The sequence below is a fragment of the Sinocyclocheilus rhinocerous genome, unplaced genomic scaffold (genome assembly GCF_001515625.1).
Source record: "Sinocyclocheilus rhinocerous isolate Xijiao unplaced genomic scaffold, SAMN03320098_v1.1 scaffold464, whole genome shotgun sequence".
Lineage (NCBI taxonomy): Eukaryota > Metazoa > Chordata > Actinopteri > Cypriniformes > Cyprinidae > Sinocyclocheilus > Sinocyclocheilus rhinocerous.
In genome coordinates, this window is record NW_015627918.1 from 629,308 (window position 1) to 648,551 (window position 19,244).

At 33.7% G+C, this 19,244-nt stretch overlaps 1 protein-coding gene across 1 annotated transcript in view; it reads right to left on the reverse strand.

Moving 5' to 3' along the window:
* Positions 1-19,244, reverse strand: part of LOC107737056 (excitatory amino acid transporter 5-like) — a 39,023-nt gene that overhangs the window by 11,095 nt on the left and 8,684 nt on the right. The window contains exons 8-12 of the mRNA XM_016548460.1: positions 10,147-10,362; positions 5,362-5,404; positions 4,846-5,080; positions 4,654-4,753; positions 2,090-2,323 (exon numbers count right to left, since the gene is read on the reverse strand). Coding sequence (XP_016403946.1) covers positions 2,090-2,323; positions 4,654-4,753; positions 4,846-5,080; positions 5,362-5,404; positions 10,147-10,362 — 828 coding nt within the window. The remainder of the gene's footprint in view (positions 1-2,089; positions 2,324-4,653; positions 4,754-4,845; positions 5,081-5,361; positions 5,405-10,146; positions 10,363-19,244) is intronic.

The following is a 19,244-nucleotide window of genomic DNA, read 5'->3' on the forward strand; positions in this document are numbered from 1 at the left end:
AAGGATCTAATGTTAAAACTCCTGCTAGACTACAATGTCTCAGACGGTCTCAGTTTTACCCAAATACCAAAGTCTGCAATCATGAATGAAGGAACTCAAACATTTCTTATCGTGTTTGATTTCTTAACACTTTAACATTTCTTCTACCACTTGCTTGTTTGTTTATTCGATAGTTATATCTGTAACATATTTTATCATATTTAAATCCACATATTTATTGCCATAATCAGTGTAGAAAATGCTGATAAAGATGGTGTGCAAATTCTGCGTGACCCAAGATATTTCTCCACCTGTTGAAACAGCTTCTCTTAATATAACAACAAAGTCTGTTTGTACTGAGAAAATATCCACCATTATGCATTGTGTGTGTGTGTTGGCACTTTTCTTTTTAGTGGATGCAGCATGACTATAGCAACTGGCAGAGTGACTTTGACAAAAGGGTAAAAGTACTGATTTAATTCCTCATGTTGTGCAATATTTATGCTGTTTTCCTTTTCTCTCTCTATACAGTGATGTATTTTCCTGGGACAGGAACCAAGGGATGGGAGAAACATGTTGTTTATTGAGTAAAATAAATGTTGTGTTGTAATTTAAAGATCTATTTCTATAAAATCTAGCTTGATTATTTGCACAAAGGCAAGAAAATGAACAGGATGGAAATAACGAGCTGAAGCTCTTAATATTTACACAATCATTCAAAAGTAACAGTAACTACCAAATTCTAAATTGAATTTTTAATTTTGATTTCGAACAAACGCAGTTTTTTGAACTTTCTATTCATTAAAGAATCCTAAAAAATATGGTCACAAAAATATGAAGCAGCACAACTGTTTTCAACACTGATAATAATAATCATAAATGTTTCTTGAGCATAACAGGGTCACTTCAACGTAGAAAAAGCTTTGAATTGGTAAAAACTTTTGAGATTTGTTACTTCCTCATACATTTTCTAATTGCATAAATGATGGATTGCTACTATATTGTAATGCTCTTTTGTGCATCACACACAGCTGGATTAAAGCGTCTTTCGGGCCTCGTTCAGTCTCTGGATCATGAAGATCTGCATGTGCAGAACACTGTAAATCCAGAGCTTGCTAGTTAGCTGGAACTGATTGACAGAGGTAAATTTCTCATACCAGTGTTATTTTACTTAATAATGAAATATTTTTAATAAAAAAAGAAAAAAAAAATGGTTTTAACAACTCAAATTACTTACATTTTTATACTTAATCATTTGACAGTTTTTCTACCTGATAGTGATGATTTGGCCGAAGTCAAGCTCGTAGTTGTTGACCTGTGCGATAAAAATGGCTGCCACAGCCTCATACAGCGCAGTGCCGTCCATGTTGATAGTGGCTCCGACGGGCAGCACGAAGCGGATGATCCGCCGGGCTATGTGATTGTTCTCCAGCAGGCACTTGAAGGTGGTAGGCAGAGTGGCAGAACTGCAAATGAAGAAGGATCTAATGTTAAAACTCCTGCTAGACTACAATGTCTCAGACGACAACTGTTTTCAACACTGATAATAATAATCATAAATGTTTCTTGAGCAGCAAATCACCATATTAGAATGACCTTGACCTTGAACTTGAATGATTTCTGACGTGATCATGTGACACTGAAGACTGGAGTAATGATGCTGAAAATTCAGCTTTACATCACAGGAATAAATTTAATTTGACAATAAATTCACATAGAAAACAGTTATTTTAAATGATAATAATATTTCACAATTTTTCTGTTTTTACTGTATTTTTGATCAAAGAAATGCAGCCTTGCTGAGACTTACTTCAAAAGCATTATAAAATCTTTAACTTTTAAATGGTAGTGTGTGTGTATATATATTTATATATTATATCTAATTTGATATCATTAATCAAACCAGGAAATAAAACACCAGAGGAATTCATCAAATTTCTGGTTAACACTAACATTTCTGGTCTTTTACCCCCAGAAATGGTTTGGAGACATTTTGGAGGATGTCATTGTTAATGAACTGTCGTTTGTTAGTTAAAGGGATTTTGCAACAGACTAACAGGATGATTAGGATTGCTTTGTGTGTTTCAGCTGGTGTTTGTGTGTGTTGTACCTGGAGGACGTGGCCAGTGAGATGAGCAGGGCCTGCAGGATTCCTCGGATGTAGACGATCGGGCTCTTCTTGGTGATGAAGAAGTACATGCTGGGCAGGATGAAGAGGCCGTGCAGAATGAGGCCCATCACTACAGTGATGGCATAAAAGCCCAGCTTCTTCCCCATCGCGGACGGGTCGCTCATCTCCAGGATCTTACCGGCTACCAGAAACACGATGCCGAACGGGAAGTACCTGCACAGCAAACTAGCTGTAACTATTCACAAAATATCCTCTTATACTTTATTGCCTAACCTTAATTTCTACAGCCTAAATGATCAGCATTATCAAAACTGAAAAACCCTGTTGCCCACAATCTACTACATGCCTTCTGTCGTCTGATTGATCTTTTATGCACTTTTAGCAAGCAAAAGGCCTTTTAGTGTAAATGTACAAATATCCATCTTCAGCTCGTGCTTCATGTGTCTTTTTGCCGTGAAATCTTTACTGATGTTTATAAAGTAAATATAAGAATAGCTTTGATATTGTTAGTAATATTTCAAAATGAGCACTTACTGGACTGAAGCAGTTTAGCTTTCCTTGATTATCCAGGCATCATTTTTTTTTAGAAAAATTAGATACGAGTATCAAATATCAGGCTTTTGAGGAACGTTTATTTGTTCATCTCTCAATCATCATTGTATTGCATTGCATTATATGATTTGATCATAAAGCTAAACATTAAAATTTTATCTTACAAAGAAGATATAGAGTGACGACTGATATATCTTTTTATGTAAGTATGTTTTATACTGTTCAAAAGATCTCATTAGTTTACATTACAAGCAGTCAGAATTTAATCTTACTTCTGTACCAAATTGCGAATTTTTGCTCAGTTTGGGCCTCTGAATAAAACTTATGCTTTTTTCATCTGAATTTGAGCTCCATATTCTCAATATATCATACTATATGAGTCATAAAATTCTGAAGTATTTAAAAAAAAAATTTCATATATATTTTTTCAAGGTTCATTATTTAAATAAAAGGTTAAATATGAAAAAAGATTTTAAAAATATATATTTCTGACTAATTTTTAATATGTCAGTTAAGTAGATAATGTTTTTATCATTTCTTTATTTTAAAAAGAGCTACATAAATAATTTAAAAACAATTTATTTGCATTTTATGGCCTTCGATGTCAATGCGAAAAGCTTAAATCACTTTTGATAACAACATTGCCATAAAGCCCGGAGCCTCTACCTCACTTATAGCCATCAACAGGGCTCTTTTAAGCAGCGATTTATTGAGATGAGCACAGACCACCATTAAATAGACATTTAGCTGAAATGTCTGTCCAAGGCAACCTCGGTCCACAGGCTATTATAATGGAAAGCTGTATGAATATTTTGTAAATTGCTTAGACAACATTAAATCAAAGTTGGTGTTTTGTAGCTTTCAGTCCACGTGTATTAGCTTTGAGGTCATGTAATATATTCTTAGCCTTCTGTATCATATTTGATATGCAAATTTCTAAGGCCACTAAATGATCAACATGATCTAAACTTTGCTGAAAAACCCGTCGAACTCAATTTTGGTTTATACTTTTTAGCAAGGGTTCTAAGTATAATTGTAAAATTGTTCACCTTCAGGTCGTGTTTCACGTGTCTTTTGCTTTTCCTCTTTACCTAATTTTATGAAGCAATTGTAAGAATAAATGTTATATTGTTAGTAGTATTTCAAGATGAACATGTACTGGACTGAAGCAACTTAGGTTTACTTGATTATGCATACATCACTTCTTAGAAAAATCAAATGCAATGCATTTTTTGTTCATCTCTCAATCATCATTGTATTGCATTGCATTATATGATTTGATCATAAAGCTAAACATTAAAATTTTATCTTACAAAGAAGATATAGAGTGACGACTGATATATCTTTTTATGTAAGTATGTTTTATACTGTTCAAAAGATCTCATTAGTTTACATTACAAGCAGTCAGAATTTAATCTTACTTCTGTACCAAATTGCGAATTTTTGCTCAGTTTGGGCCTCTGAATAAAACTTATGCTTTTTTCATCTGAATTTGAGCTCCATATTCTCAATATATCATACTATATGAGTCATCATGCCTTCTGTCGTCTGATTGATCTTTTATGCACTTTTAGCAAGCAAAAGGCCTTTTAGTGTAAATGTACAAATATCCATCTTCAGCTCGTGCTTCATGCTTCACATTGCTGCTCATTTTTGCTCAGTTTGGGCCTCTGAATAAAACTTATGCTTTTTTCATCTGAATTTGAGCTCCATATTCTCAATATATCATACTATATGAGTCATAAAATTCTGAAGTATTTAAAAAAAAAATTTCATATATATTTTTTCAAGGTTCATTATTTAAATAAAAGGTTAAATATGAAAAAAGATTTTAAAAATATATATTTCTGACTAATTTTTAATATGTCAGTTAAGTAGATAATGTTTTTATCATTTCTTTATTTTAAAAAGAGCTACATAAATAATTTAAAAACAATTTATTTGCATTTTATATATATATATATATATATATATATATATAATAGTCTTACCAGATGACTATAGCGACGATTTTCAGCACTGCTTCATTGAGACTTTGACAGAAGTTCACCAGAGCACTGCCGTTTGGACCCATCCTGCCCAACATTATGCCTTCGCAAAAATGAGCAGCAATGTGCAAATGTGAGATATGATATGAAAATATTAGCTTATTTATTATGTTGTCTCTGTGCCAGTATTCTCACCCATGGTGGCAGAGAAAATGACGATCCCCAGGACGTTCATGCCCTCGCTGGTGCCAGGAAGCGTCCGCATCACCACGTCAGGAGGCGGCGTCAGATCCAGCTGGAAGTTCTGGATGTCCGTCCCGTTATCATCCTGAATCCCGTAGATTAGAGCGCGGCGAGTGGTGGTTTCTGTTAGACTGGTGGCCACTGTCGTCTTGGGGGTCTTCATTATGGGCATACTGTTGGTACGATACTAAAGAGAAGAAACACAAAATGAATCTCTTTTTATTTTACTTCAGGTTGTCAAGCACTTTGTGATCAGAGCACAAGCTCCTCAAATGCATTTATTCAGTAATCCGGATTGCACAACAACTAACCTGCCCATGCTTATTTACATTCCAGGCGCTCATGCTAGCATTGTTAATGTGCGTTAATGTTTTTGCATATATGCATTAATTCAGTTGATTATTGTCAGTTCTTACATGTACAGTAAGGAGGATGACTTATAATTCATGGCCAGCTGTGGATTCTTACCTGTTGAAAAGTGGCTTGAACAAGGTTGGCTGGAAACATGTTTCTGTTTGGGGACAAAATATATCACAGTTATATACGTGCATAGTGCATACGTGCATACTTTCAATAGGACTTTCCTTGAAAGCATTTAATGTACGCAACTTATAGTAACCTATAGTAAACTGTCCTTGCCAGTTCCTTAGTGTGTGTAACTGTTTTTTAAAATCATTTGACCTTTTTGTCAAGAGGCCTGAAAACAACCACATTAATAAAAAAGCCAATAAATACTTAATGAATGTTGAAGCTTAATAAGGATGTTGACAATTTCAAAGATTGACAAAAAAATAAAATGATTCATTATTCATTATGGGGTGAATTCAATCTTGTGCCAGAGGTACTTCAGTGCAAAAAAATGCATCCTATTCACAAATAACCATGTATTCATGAAACCAATTATGTATTGGTTTGTATGGAATAAGAACCTTTAGAAAAACACAGACACACAAAGCAACAGTAAATGACTATATGTGTGTACTTTAGATACAAATACCTATGAAAACTAATAAGATCACCCTGGATTGGTAGTATAGTCATATTGTGCTGTATGAGAGGATGAGATTCATTCATTAGCATCCAAACACAATCTGTGCATGCGAGAGCCGCTGGAGCCGGATCAGATGTGCTGTATGATCCCAGCGAGCTATTCACATCAAGACAATGTTCTGTGTTAATAGGTGGTTGAGTTTCCTGCAGGCGGATGCTGTAATGATTGAATAGGATGCAAAAGTGCTGTTGGTTTGGGTCTACTTAAAGCTGGCCCGGCTAGTGTGGTCTTTTCACACTGAGTCATAAAGCGCTGGTATTGTTGCAGGAAAATAACCGAACCCAATGAGTTTTTCCTCTCATACTTTAATGAAATTTAAATGAAATGTTTATACCGAACTCTCAGTTCCACATTCCAAGACTCTCAACATACTGTACATCTGAAAATATATGCTACCTACAGTAGAGCACAACCGCAGCTGTGTGAATCCATTATGCATATGTTTGTGTATTCGTGCATGATTTGTGTGTGTGTGTGCGTGTGTTTGCATGCAGGTTCTTATTTCTCAATGGAAAATGTCTTTCCTTATGCATAATGCATCTGTTTGTGTATTCGTTCATTCTGTGCATTAATGCATGAGATTTTTTCATGCATGCAAATTTTATTTCCAAATGGAAAGTAGCTGCACATGCATTTTGCATTTATGTTTGTTCATTCTGTGCATTACTTTTTTGTGCATGCAATTTTTTTTATTTCATAATGGAAAATATCTATGCTCATGCATTTTGCATCCGTTTATGTTTGTTCATTCTGTGCAAAAGTGGATGAGTTTTTTTGTGCATGCAGGTTTTTATTTCTTTGTTTTGCTTTTGCAATGCAACAATATAAAGACCAACATGTGCATGTTAAATGTGTACTTGAAGCTTTCGTTTTTATGCTTCTGTAGCATAGCAGTGTTTTTGGCAGTGGGCAGTGTTTATGGGTTTTCTTCATCATTAGTGCACAAAATGTGTACCAACTACACTAAATGATCAATAGTCAATGAGTACCAGTTCACTAATAATTACAACATTCCTATGTGCTCATCTCCCAAATAACATCATTTTGACAAGACCTAAAGGTTGTATATTTATTAAAGGACAGTCTTTTTTTACATTATTGCTTATTAATACAAATTATGTCAAGACTATTAGCACAAGATTTTCAGTGTTATGCTATCAGTGCCGGTCACGTCCTCCTCATTATTTTGTTTGCCAAGTAACCTGCAATTAATTGAATATCGTTGTCTATGACTGAGCTCAATATCTCATCTTCCGGTGGTTTGAGTAATTCTCTGCTATGAGTCAAACATCTTCATTAGTCCACATGCTAATGTTTTCAGTCGACACATATTCTTCATTTTAAAGCTATTAGAGAAAGCGAGGGATAGCAGGTGATGTTATTAAGCTGGTTTTCGGTCTAATGAACTCACTGGTCGATATGAGGTCATGAAGCATGAGATGTTGCACTAAATTCAGTTAACATGAACATTCATAGCACGTTCTGAGTTTGAGAGAGTGTTAATTATAGTGATCGTTCTAACTAACACAGGCTTTACAGAACGCCTCATAGAAATGGAGATTTATGTGACAAGTGGTCTTTAATAAAAGTGTTTGTTAAGAGGTAAAATTGATTGGATATTGTTCTCGCGTGCACTGGAATGAACTGTGACGTTGCAATGCATTTTTAACAGTCATTTTCATTAAAGAAATGATTCCACCAAATAATCCTGCCGTCAGACCACATGAGGCTTCTGACCGTATTGAGGGTCTTTTAAATGGCTCTGACCACACAAACAACAATTATATTTCTAATGAAATGACCTTCAGCTGATGGAGTGTAATTTGAGTTATGAATCAGTTGATTTTAGTTACGTGGCTTCCTGGCCTTAAGCTACAAACATGCATTAGCATGAATGACACAAATATTGACCAGTTGGTTGATGCTGAGCTCACATAAAGCGGCACCGAAATGCATGTGGACACTTTAAATATATCATTGCATTAGATAGCAAAACATGAAAACAAAAATCATTTATTGTAAAGAAAGACTTTTCAAGCAAAAAATTAGAAATCCTGAAACAGTAGATGTAGCGTTGAAGATGGTCAATATTGTGTGACTTTGTGTTTGTTTGTCATTAGTGGAACATGTTTATATCTAATGCAATGGCATGCAAAGTGTCCAAATACATTTGAGTGTCACTGTGCATTTAGCAGATCACTCAAATAGATTCCCAATGGTTCAACACAAGCCCTAGATGTGTGTTTGTGACTGATTTTAGAGACACAAGAGCTCTCAAACGGGTCATATGAGATTATGACTGCAGTACTTTCAATCTAAACACAATCAGGTTGGCTAGAGATTTGATCCGTGATGATGGTTTAATGTGATTTATTACTGACCAGCCCGAGTTACTAGTAATTCAGAAATCAAATTCAGTTTTTATTAGCAGATACTATTTATAACAAAAAAGATGCTCCAGACGAGCTAATTGAGCTATTAATAAGATGTATGCTGTAGTTTATCACAAGTTGTGTTGATTGACTGACTTCTCACAAACTCCTTTTGTGGTCCATAGAAAAAGCTGTTTTATTTTACTACCACTGATATACTAGTTGTAACACTTTGCAATAAGGTTCCATTAGTTAATGTTAGTTAATGTATTAACTAACATGAACAAACAATGAACAATACATTTATTACAGTATTTATTAATCTTTGTTAATGCTAGTTAATGAAAATACAGTTGTTCATTGTTAGTTCATGTTCATTCACAGTGCATTAACTAATGTTAACAAGCACAACTTTTGATTTTAATAATGCATTAGTAAATGTTGAAATTAACATTAGCTAAGATTAATAAATGCTTTAGAAGTATTGCTCATGCTTAGTTCAAGTTACCATTATAGTTTGTGTTCATCTTTTGAATGTGATATTTGTATTTTTGTCTTTTTAATTATTTGTTTTGAATACATTTTAAGTGGTTTTTATAATTATTAAAAATATATGCATATGAGTTTTATGTTTATTGTTCATTTTCATTTTTGATTATTTCTAATAGCCATTTGAACCACTTTGAATAACCATTGTATAATCTGATAATTAAATTAAATTTTAAAAAGTTTTATTTTAGTATCTATGAAATACTAGTTTTTGTTACGTTTTAGATTAGATCTTATTATTTAGTTTTTAAAATTAAAAGGTTTTATTTTAGTATCGAGATACTCTTATAGTTTGTGTTAATATTTTGAATTTAATTTGATGACTTATTCGTTTTTAATATATTTACATTTTTTATCGTTATTAAAAATATATTTATTTAAAAAGGGGTCATATGATGCTGCTAAAAAGAACATTATTTTGTGTATTTGGTGTAATGAAATGTGTTTATGCGGTTTAAGGTTCAAAAAACACATTATTTTCCACATACTGTACATTATTGTTTTTCCTCTATGCCTGCCCTTTCTGAAACGCGTCGATTTTTACAAAACTAATCGGTCTGAAAAGCGAGGTGTGCTCTGATTAACCAACTATCCAGTGCGTTGTGATTGGCCGAACACCTCAAGCGTGTGACGGAAATGTTACACCCCTTACCATACTGTGATGCCCTGTCGCACCAAGAGCTTGTAACACTCCAAAGAGAAAGGAAAAATTGAAATCGCATCATATGACCCCTTTACGTTTTTTTTTATTATGATTATTTCTTATAACCATTTGAACCACTTTGAAAAACCATTGTGTATGAAATTTGATAATGAAATTAAATGAAATTTTGTTTTTAAAATTAAAAACATTTATTTTAGTGTCGAGATACTATCATAACTTTTCTTAATATTTTCAATTACATTTTATTTTTATAATTTGTTTTCACTTTAATTTTAGTGAAAGTTTTAGTACTTTTGTTGTGTTTTTATGATTTTTATTAGTTTTTTTTTATTTTTGTTATAGTTTTTATTGATTTTCATGTATTGTAGTAGTTTTAGTTTATTTAGTTTTAGTTATTTTAGTGAACTAAACGAAAATGAGAAATGTTGCCATGGCAACTAGCTGAAATAAAATAAATTACTTTTTTTAAAATATATTTCATTTTATTTCAATTAGTGCTTTCAGTTAGCGTTAGTAAACGATGACACAGTTGCCATTTTTGGGTGAACTATCCCTGTAACCAGAGCCTCTCTGTTTTCTCTCTATGCTGTCTAGGAGGACGATGAGGACCGTCTGACCGTATGAGATCAAGGAGAGCATCGGCGGAGCTCATGATGGGTTTCCCGCTGTCCTCAGAGTCTTCCTTCTGTGCCATTCCGCCCGGATGGATGATTAACACCATGACGATTCCCACCACCACAGCCAGGAATGTGGTCCACAGGTAGTAAGAGACGGTGATGAGACCCAGCCGACTGGAACACTTTGCATCCAGCGCAGCCAGACCTGACATCAGACTGATGGAGAGCAGACAGAGACATGCTCATGTGTTAGATATGGTAAAGATGAAAAGCATCAAAACAATAAACATTTAATACAGCTTTAAATATACTTTTTCCCCATACATTAGAATGCGTCCTTTTTCATTTTTTTTTCTGAGCAAAAATGAATGCCTTTTATGCATAGAAGCATAGAGGACACACACTAAAATGTCAATCAGTGTAACAATAGATCATATACAGGTGCATCTCAATAAATTAGAATGTCATGGAAAAGTTCATTTATTTCAGAAATTCAACTCAAATTGTGAAACTCGTGTATTAAACAAGTAAAATCTCAACCAAATATTGCCCTATCCTAACAAACCATACATCAATGGAAAGCTTATTTATTCAGCTTTCAGATGTATAAATCTCAATTTTGAAAAATTGACACTTAAAACTGGTTTTGTGGTCCAGGGTCACAAATATATCTGTTACGCTGAATGACAATGGAACATTATTTCACCCATATTTAATTTCACAAAAGTTTTGAAACATTACACCCTTTACTTGCATTTAATAAGCTTTCTATGTATATATAATCCAATCTAATTTGATGGGGACATGTGTGTGTGTGTGTGTGTGTGTGTATACTACCATTCAAAAGTGTGCAGTCAGTAAGATTTTTTGAAAGACGTCTCTCATGCTCACCAAGGCGTTTATTGCTCAAAAATACAGTCAAAACAGTAATATTGTAAAATATTATTAGAATTTAAAATAGCTGTTTTCTATTTGAATATATTGTAAAATGTAATTTATGACACAAAGCTGAATTTTCAGCATCATTGCTCCAGTCTTCAGTGTCACATGATCCTTCAGAAATCATTCTAATATGCTGATTTGCTGCTCAAGAAACATTCCTGATTATTATTAATGTTGAAAATCTTCATATTTTGGTGTAAAGCATTATACGTTTTTGATACAAGTTCAAAAGATCAGCATTTATTTGAAATGGAAATCTTTGTAACATTATAAATGTCCTTAGTGTCACTTTTGATCAATTTAATGCATCCTTGCTGAATAAAAGTATTAATTTCTCATTTATATAATATATAAAATGTTAAAAATGATTACTTCACAATTATGCACTTAATTTTTTATTATCTGTATATATTTATATAACAGTATATGTAAATATATCATATATATATATGATTTCAGGGATAAAATTACATGGTTTTATTCCAATGCACATTCTGATGTTATTTTGTAGCTGAACACATTAGAATTTGACCTCTCAAGGCCTTTAAACTGGACTATTTCAGGCACCTATAAAAAGCCCAACGCTGTAGTCCACATGTTCTCAACACGAGCAGTCAGTCAGTCAGTCAGTCAGTCAGTCATCACACAAAAGCTGTCAGATTAACATGAGAGAGAGAGAAGGTGCCCTCTAAACAGCTGCTCCATCAGCCACAGATTACATATTAATGGCTGCAGCAGAAACATTGCTGTTTCGCATTGATGTCATGATGTCATTTTCCTGTACTGGATGGCTTCTTTTCTCAATATTAGATGATTTTGAGTAGAGTAACGTTTTGATATGTACAATCATATATGTGGATGTTGAACTGTGAGGAGAAAATGAAATTTGTAACCCGGTCTCTCCTTAATATCTATATTTTATATTATATCCTTTGAATTGGAATAGTAAGAAAGCACCTAGCAATTGCATAGCAATATCTTGACTTTAGCATGACCAGATGATGCTCCTTCAAACCTCAGGACACTTCACTGAGCTCTCAGTTGTGTTTCATTCTAGTATAAATTTTGTCCTGCATTGCTTACAATTACAGTCTCATAAGTCAATAGTTGTTACAATAGTAGTTCCAGTAAGGCAAGGGCGTACAAATTTAGGGACGCTAGGGTCATGTCCCTACCAATATCCAGCGACTACTACAATAATTATGATCAAACAATTAAATATAGGCCTATGTAACCACTGTTGTAATTTCAGCCGCATCTGAAATAGGTCGTACCACTGATGTTTCCTGAGAAGTTAAAGTAAATATGCTAGAAAACCACACGCTAAGAACATATAAGGGAGCAGAAGTGTTTAAAACATACAGGTACAGCTCAGCTGAATGATAAAGTTTACCCTCTTTAACTGTTGTTAAACTGAATGTAATGATGACAAAATCTCGTTTGTGTTATATTTACAGTATGGTTTGTAATTGTACTCCATGCATTTGTATGTTTAAATGATGTTGAGGAACGTGCATGAATATGGCTAAGAATCAGGATATAAGATTAAAGCTATACATTTAAATAGGAAAAAAAGTAGTTGAGTCGACTTAAAATATTAAAGCAACCAAGCTTTTTTGAGTTTACTGAACTTCAGGAATACACAAGTTGTGCCAACTCATTTTTTAAAGTTTGACTTAGTCAAACTTTAAAAAATGAGTTGGCACAACTTGTGTATTCCTACTATACTACAGTATAATTCCTGTAGGATCACCGCTGAGATGGTGACCTTCTCATTCTGACGCTAACATGGCACAGCTGGGCATGTTTGCATGTGGTCCATCCTATTGTTCAAGGTCATGACCCTGATGAGCATTGTGGGTAATCCTTATCTAGCCGCAATGACGTTTCAATCTGGACTTGCGTGCTGATGGATTTATTAAGGAAATATCAAATCTATTTCTCTCTCTCTTTATCTGTTCCTGTTTACAGTGTGAGCTTTGACCCTCGCCGACCCTTATCAGTGGAGAGGAAATAATCATCATTAGAAATATGAAACGTATGTTCAATTCATTCTTAATATCACACTTCAAAATACATGAATGTCACTGCATTATGATAACATGTGGCATTTATCACTTTTCAATTTTACACTTATTCATTGGCCTTTAAATACATAAAACACTAAATGTAGTGTACAAAATGCAATGCAATGACGTTCAGACATTTTTAAGACTCTTCAAACAATTGCTCTGCCATGACAGTAGTAGGAGAAAAGTCTTGCAGCAATGTGGAGAATGTCACGCATGTCACATTTTATAAAATAAAATATATTACCAAAATACCAATTTGTTAATTAGATCACAATTAGATTACCTCAATAGAGTTACTGAGCTATTGAGTTGATAAATTAATGAAAACGTTTAACTTAAGCTCATCACATTTATTGGAATCACATATCATCACATAAATTATTACATTTATTGGAGTCTGCCACCAGAAATATTCGTTTTAAATGGAAGGTCAAGAGGATTTAATATCGGACCGACATAGGGGTGAGTAAATTGTGAACTGTTCCTTGAAATCTGTCTAAAATGAGCACATTTGATGGTGTCTGTGGTGTAATTTATTTTTAATATAAGTTGTAACATGTTCATGAAAATGAACGCCTGATTGGCAAGCTAAACAGCTAGGCCTATATAATAATAATAATAATAATAATAATTATTATTATTATTGTGTTTATTAAGAAGATTACCATTTGTACAGGCTGATATCTGTCGCAGTGAAAACAAAAGATTTTCTATGGGGTAATGATTTTAACGTTACAGTATTCAACTTTTGACGCTTGTCTAGCGGTTCAAGTTATTGCGGAAGAACATTATTTTGGTCCTCAGTCACGTCAATGTGGAGAATGTCACGCATGTCACCAGATATTGTTCAACAAAACAATGGCTGAATTAAAGTTTGCATAGCTAAAAGTGTTTGTGCACATGTACAAAGTAATGTTTCGTAATGGCCTCCGTTTTGATGCATTGCAACATGCCACTTTCAAGGTCTACAACAATACATTTATAACCCATGAAAGTTGAGTCACGTCCCAAATGCTGTACTTTCATGCATCGGACTAAACACACTTTATGTTTGCAAACACCTTGTGCCTTTGCATGGCATAAATGACATAATTTTTATATATCATTGCGTGTTTCTGATGGATAAGAGAATATATAAGCAGTTTAGATCTATTTATATGTAATTTTAGGGAAAAAAGTATGCCTTTCGTGTCTTTTTTTAAATGTCACATCCCACACATCTCCACAGAGAGCAATGCACCTGGCCTCTTTTCCTGTGAGAGGGAAGAAAGACTAGCCGACGCGTACCTTCATCAGCATCGTCTGGCAGTCAGCGGCTGATCGTACGCCTCAGTGGGTCGGCTTCAAAACAACAAATCCCCTCTGAAGCTCTGAGCCGCCTGACAGCCAGATCAGCGGCGTGACGTGACCCGAGATTTAGCTTCCACAAATATCTGCATACACAATCAAATGAAGTGTGTGGCTGGAGAGATGGCCAGACAAACAGGACAGCTGCCTTTATTTACTTCTCTAAATTGTTTTGTGAACCGTGTTCAAGCTATTTCACTTTTTCAAAATAAAACATAAAATTGATGTTTGTGAATGTGATGTGTAATGTATGTGTAAACTTTGCTGGCCTTTTTTTTTTTTTGGTGAATATAATCACCAATATATATAATGTCTATATATTATAACATTTTATAAAATAAAATATATTACCAAAATACCAATTTGTTAATTAGATCACAATTAGATTACCTCAATAGAGTTACTGAGCTATTGAGTTGATAAATTAATGAAAACGTTTAACTTAAGCTCATCACATTTATTGGAATCACATATCATCACATAAATTATTACATTTATTGGAGTCTGCCACCAGAAATATTCGTTTTAAATGGAAGGTCAAGAGGATTTAATATCGGACCGACATAGGGGTGAGTAAATTGTGAACTGTTCCTTGAAATCTGTCTAAAATGAGCACATTTGATGGTGTCTGTGGTGTAATTTATTTTTAATATAAGTTGTAACATGTTCATGAAAATGAACGCCTGATTGGCAAGCTAAACAGCTAGGCCTATATAATAATAATAATAATAATTATTATTATTATTATTATTGTGTTTATTAAGAAGATTACCATTTGTACAGGCTGATATCTGTCGCAGTGAAAACAAAAGATTTTCTATGGGGTAATGATTTTAACGTTACAGTATTCAACTTTTGACGCTTGTCTAGCGGTTCAAGTTATTGCGGAAGAACATTATTTTGGTCCTCAGTCACGTGAGTTGTGCTTCGACTCTGCTATGATCACGGATGATCAGCATATCTACGCGAATCTTAACAACATCAAAACTCTCCCAATAATGAAAGAAAGGCGGATTTCAGGAAAAAAGACGTATGAACAGATAAGTTGCTTATATACTATATATGCTGCTGTTGTTTGGACTTGTTGAAATGAATTGTTTTAAACTGTACATTAGACATAACGATCGCTATTCAAAACGGTGGAAACTATAACTTGGCAAGGCGATTTATAGGCAAATAGAGCAGTAACTGGTTTAGAGATTTTGACGGATTTGATACCTACATAAACATTGATTTGTTAACCTAGTCAATACAGCAAATGTGATGCTAGGCAAACTATGTTGATTCGTGTTTTATTATGGGTTCTGTTGTTTACCCTTTTGCTTGTAAACTCTCTTCGGCTCGAGGTTCAGTTGTTGTGGCCATAGACATATAAAATATTTTATATGTCTATGATTGTGGCTTCTAACAAATTTCACTGCATATAATAGTAACCTGACCTTCTTACCTTGATTTGGTTATGCCATAGGCTAAACATGCAAGGATGAATGATGAAAGCATGCAGTTTCCGGGGAAATCCGGCCCGACAACTTTAAAATATAAATAATGATTACAGGCTTACTGTAGTGATTTAGGGTAAGGCAAAATGCGTGTGTTTTTGAGAAGTATCTATAAAGGAGAAGGAGTGACTGGTGATAGTTTCTGAATTTGATTGTGATGATTTTTACTGAAGGATTTCTTGAGGAAATTACCTGATAAATTCACCTCCACAACTGTGCTGGAAAAATAAATTAATTTATTGAGAGCTGCTCTCCATCTCATTTGGCTCTGTCCTCCATTCCAAAATGACGCACAGTTTCTGTGTGTGTTTTGACACCCTTATTCTGGTATTTCTAAATGCACATCTAAGCTGTGAATTGTTTGAGCATGTGTGGATAAAATTTTCTGAACTGGTCAGAAAGAATGATATTTTTTCAATAATTTCAACCAAGCAGGTTCAATATGTTTAATGCAAAATAAATAAAATAATAAAATAATAATAATAATAATAAATAAACACACACACACACACACACACACATATATATATATATATATATATATAAAGCAGCAATAAATGTTTTCAGTCAGCAAGATTTCTGAAGGATCATGTGACACTTCAGACTAGAGTAATGATGCTACAAATTCACAGGAATAAATTACATATTAAAATTTATTCAAACAGAAACAGTTAGGCCTATTTGAAATTGTAATATTATTTCACAATATTACTGTATTTTTGATCAAATAAATGCAGCCTTGATGATCTTAAAAATCAAAAATCTTAATGTTCATTGCAATGTTTCATTATTTTATTGTCAACACAATCATTGTGAATGTATCATAAATATTCAATATATGTGTGTTGTCCTATGGATAAGCACAGCCTTGGTTGCAGATCCTGAAGGATTAAACTTTGAACCACATACAATTCATGTGAACACACACATACATTTTGAGTCTTTAGAAAATTACGTGATCAGGCCACATCTTTAAAGGTGTTTCAAGCTTTATAAAGGATTCGAAAACCCCATAATTATCCTTAAATAGTCCACACAGCTTGTGTATTCCTAGTATTTTTTTCTATTTTCAGTTGTGTCTAAGGAGCAAACCCAAATCGACATCTTGGCTACTTTATTAGAGTTCAAGAGAGAAGAAGATTCATGAATGAATCATTCTTTTGAGTCAGATCTTTTCAGTCAATCCGTTGATCCAATTAACAGTCTGAATGATTTGTTAATTTGAAATACAGAGTTCTGGCATGAAACTCTAGATGGCGCAGTCCGATAGGTCTAACTCAATCTGACCTAATGACATAATTATCACATGGCAGAGCTGATTGGTTCTCTCCTGTATCGGTAGCCAATGAGCTCGCTACTCAACATTCAAATACATGACTAGTGCTTGCAGTAGCAGTTGCAGCTTACTTCAGAAACCCTCCCCCTACCCCAGCTCCACCTGTATAGATCTGCTACAAGGTGATTCATGTATGCTATATGGAGGTTATTTCATGTATGTTATATTTGCAGCAGCAGTATTTCTTACATGCTCACAGCAGCATGTTGTGGATGTATTGGCAGTAGCAAGTCTTGGTACTTGCTCTGCCGCAGCAGCAGCGTAGCAGATCTATTCCCCCAAGACCAAATACATTAACATTGTCATGTACATTACCATGCCAATCCCTCCGAGAGTTGTCATGACAGAACTCAAGTTCAGCTCACAGACTCAATGAACAAATATTTTAATTGAATAATGACTTAAATATCAGTCTGTTCCTCACTTAAAGCCATCATAAGATTTGCAATATAATGAATGAGTTGCATGAACCACTATTAAGATTCTTTTATGGTGCTTCTAGGTCTTTTTTGGAGCTTGAAAGCATCAGCTTCTATTAACTGTGTGCAACATACATACCAACCAACATACAGTTTTGTGTGTGTGTATGTGTGTTTGTGAGTTGCACAGAGGAAAGCTAATTTGGATCAACATGAGGATGAAAAAAAAAGACATTACAGATTTCATTTTTATGTGCACTCTCCATGTGGTGTAAATGTAGTGTGAACTGACTCGTAAAAATGAGAGTTTTTATAATACTTTATGAATCTCAGTAGTGACAACACAGATACAGTACAAAACGTTCACATGCGTGACTCAAGGCAGCGGCTGAACAGAAGTTCACTGCAATGTCAAACCCCACTGAATCTGTAGAAATTGTTTTCAATGGCTCTCTTTGTTGTCATGTACTGCATCATTTGTAAGGTTTATCATATGCACTTATAGTATGGCTTTGTGTATTGAATAGTTGACATGATTGGTATATATATTTAGTTTCATTTTTTTTTTTTTTTTTGTGCCAATTTGCTCATCACTTGTCCACAAACCATGATCATTTTTCCTGGCATAGTCAAAACTCTTGTAAATTGTGCTTATACTCACTACTAACTTTGGCGAATTAGTTCATTTGGACAAATTATGTAAGTTATACATATTATGTTTCTTTTTTTATTTTAATTGTTTGCAATTAGAGTAAATTTATCTGTTCAAACAATACTGTATTTAATGCTGTCACTCGAACTGGTTTGTGCTAGGCAAAGACGTAATTTATAAATTAAATAAATATCTAAATAAATCAATTCCCCAGCTGATCGATTAAGAATTACACACATTTTTTTGTGCTACAAGTTTTTGTAAATGTTGTGCTTAAATATACAAATGAGTCATTATTAATTAAATATGCACTAATTTCTAGAACATACAGAATTTTTGTTTAATTTTATTGACATATTAGAGTTGAAACTTTTTACAGATGGGATTTTGGGCTGAAATTATGTGATCGATTATGTTGATTAAAAATAAGTCAATTTGAATGGAATGCGTCGACCTGTTTCACACAAAACAAGACTCACTGATAGATGACTGACAGATGCCTTTTAATTCTTGGCACTTTATTTTTTCATGTTGGGATTTTAAATTGTTTTTATTTGTAAAGCAAGTATTTTATGAGAAAATGTTTAAATAAAACATTGAAAGATAAATGGCAGAAGTTATGGTCATTTTGTATTGGTAGGTTAACTAAGATTATTGGTAAGGATTACTGGACTGATCATAAAATAATAAATAGATTCAATGTAAAAAAAAATAATCGATAGAATAAACGAGTAATCGGGGGGGGGGGGGGAAACGGAAAGATTAAAAAATCAAAAAATAAATGTTTTTTTACACCCGAAAAAAAAAAAAAAAAAAAAAAAAAAAAATTTT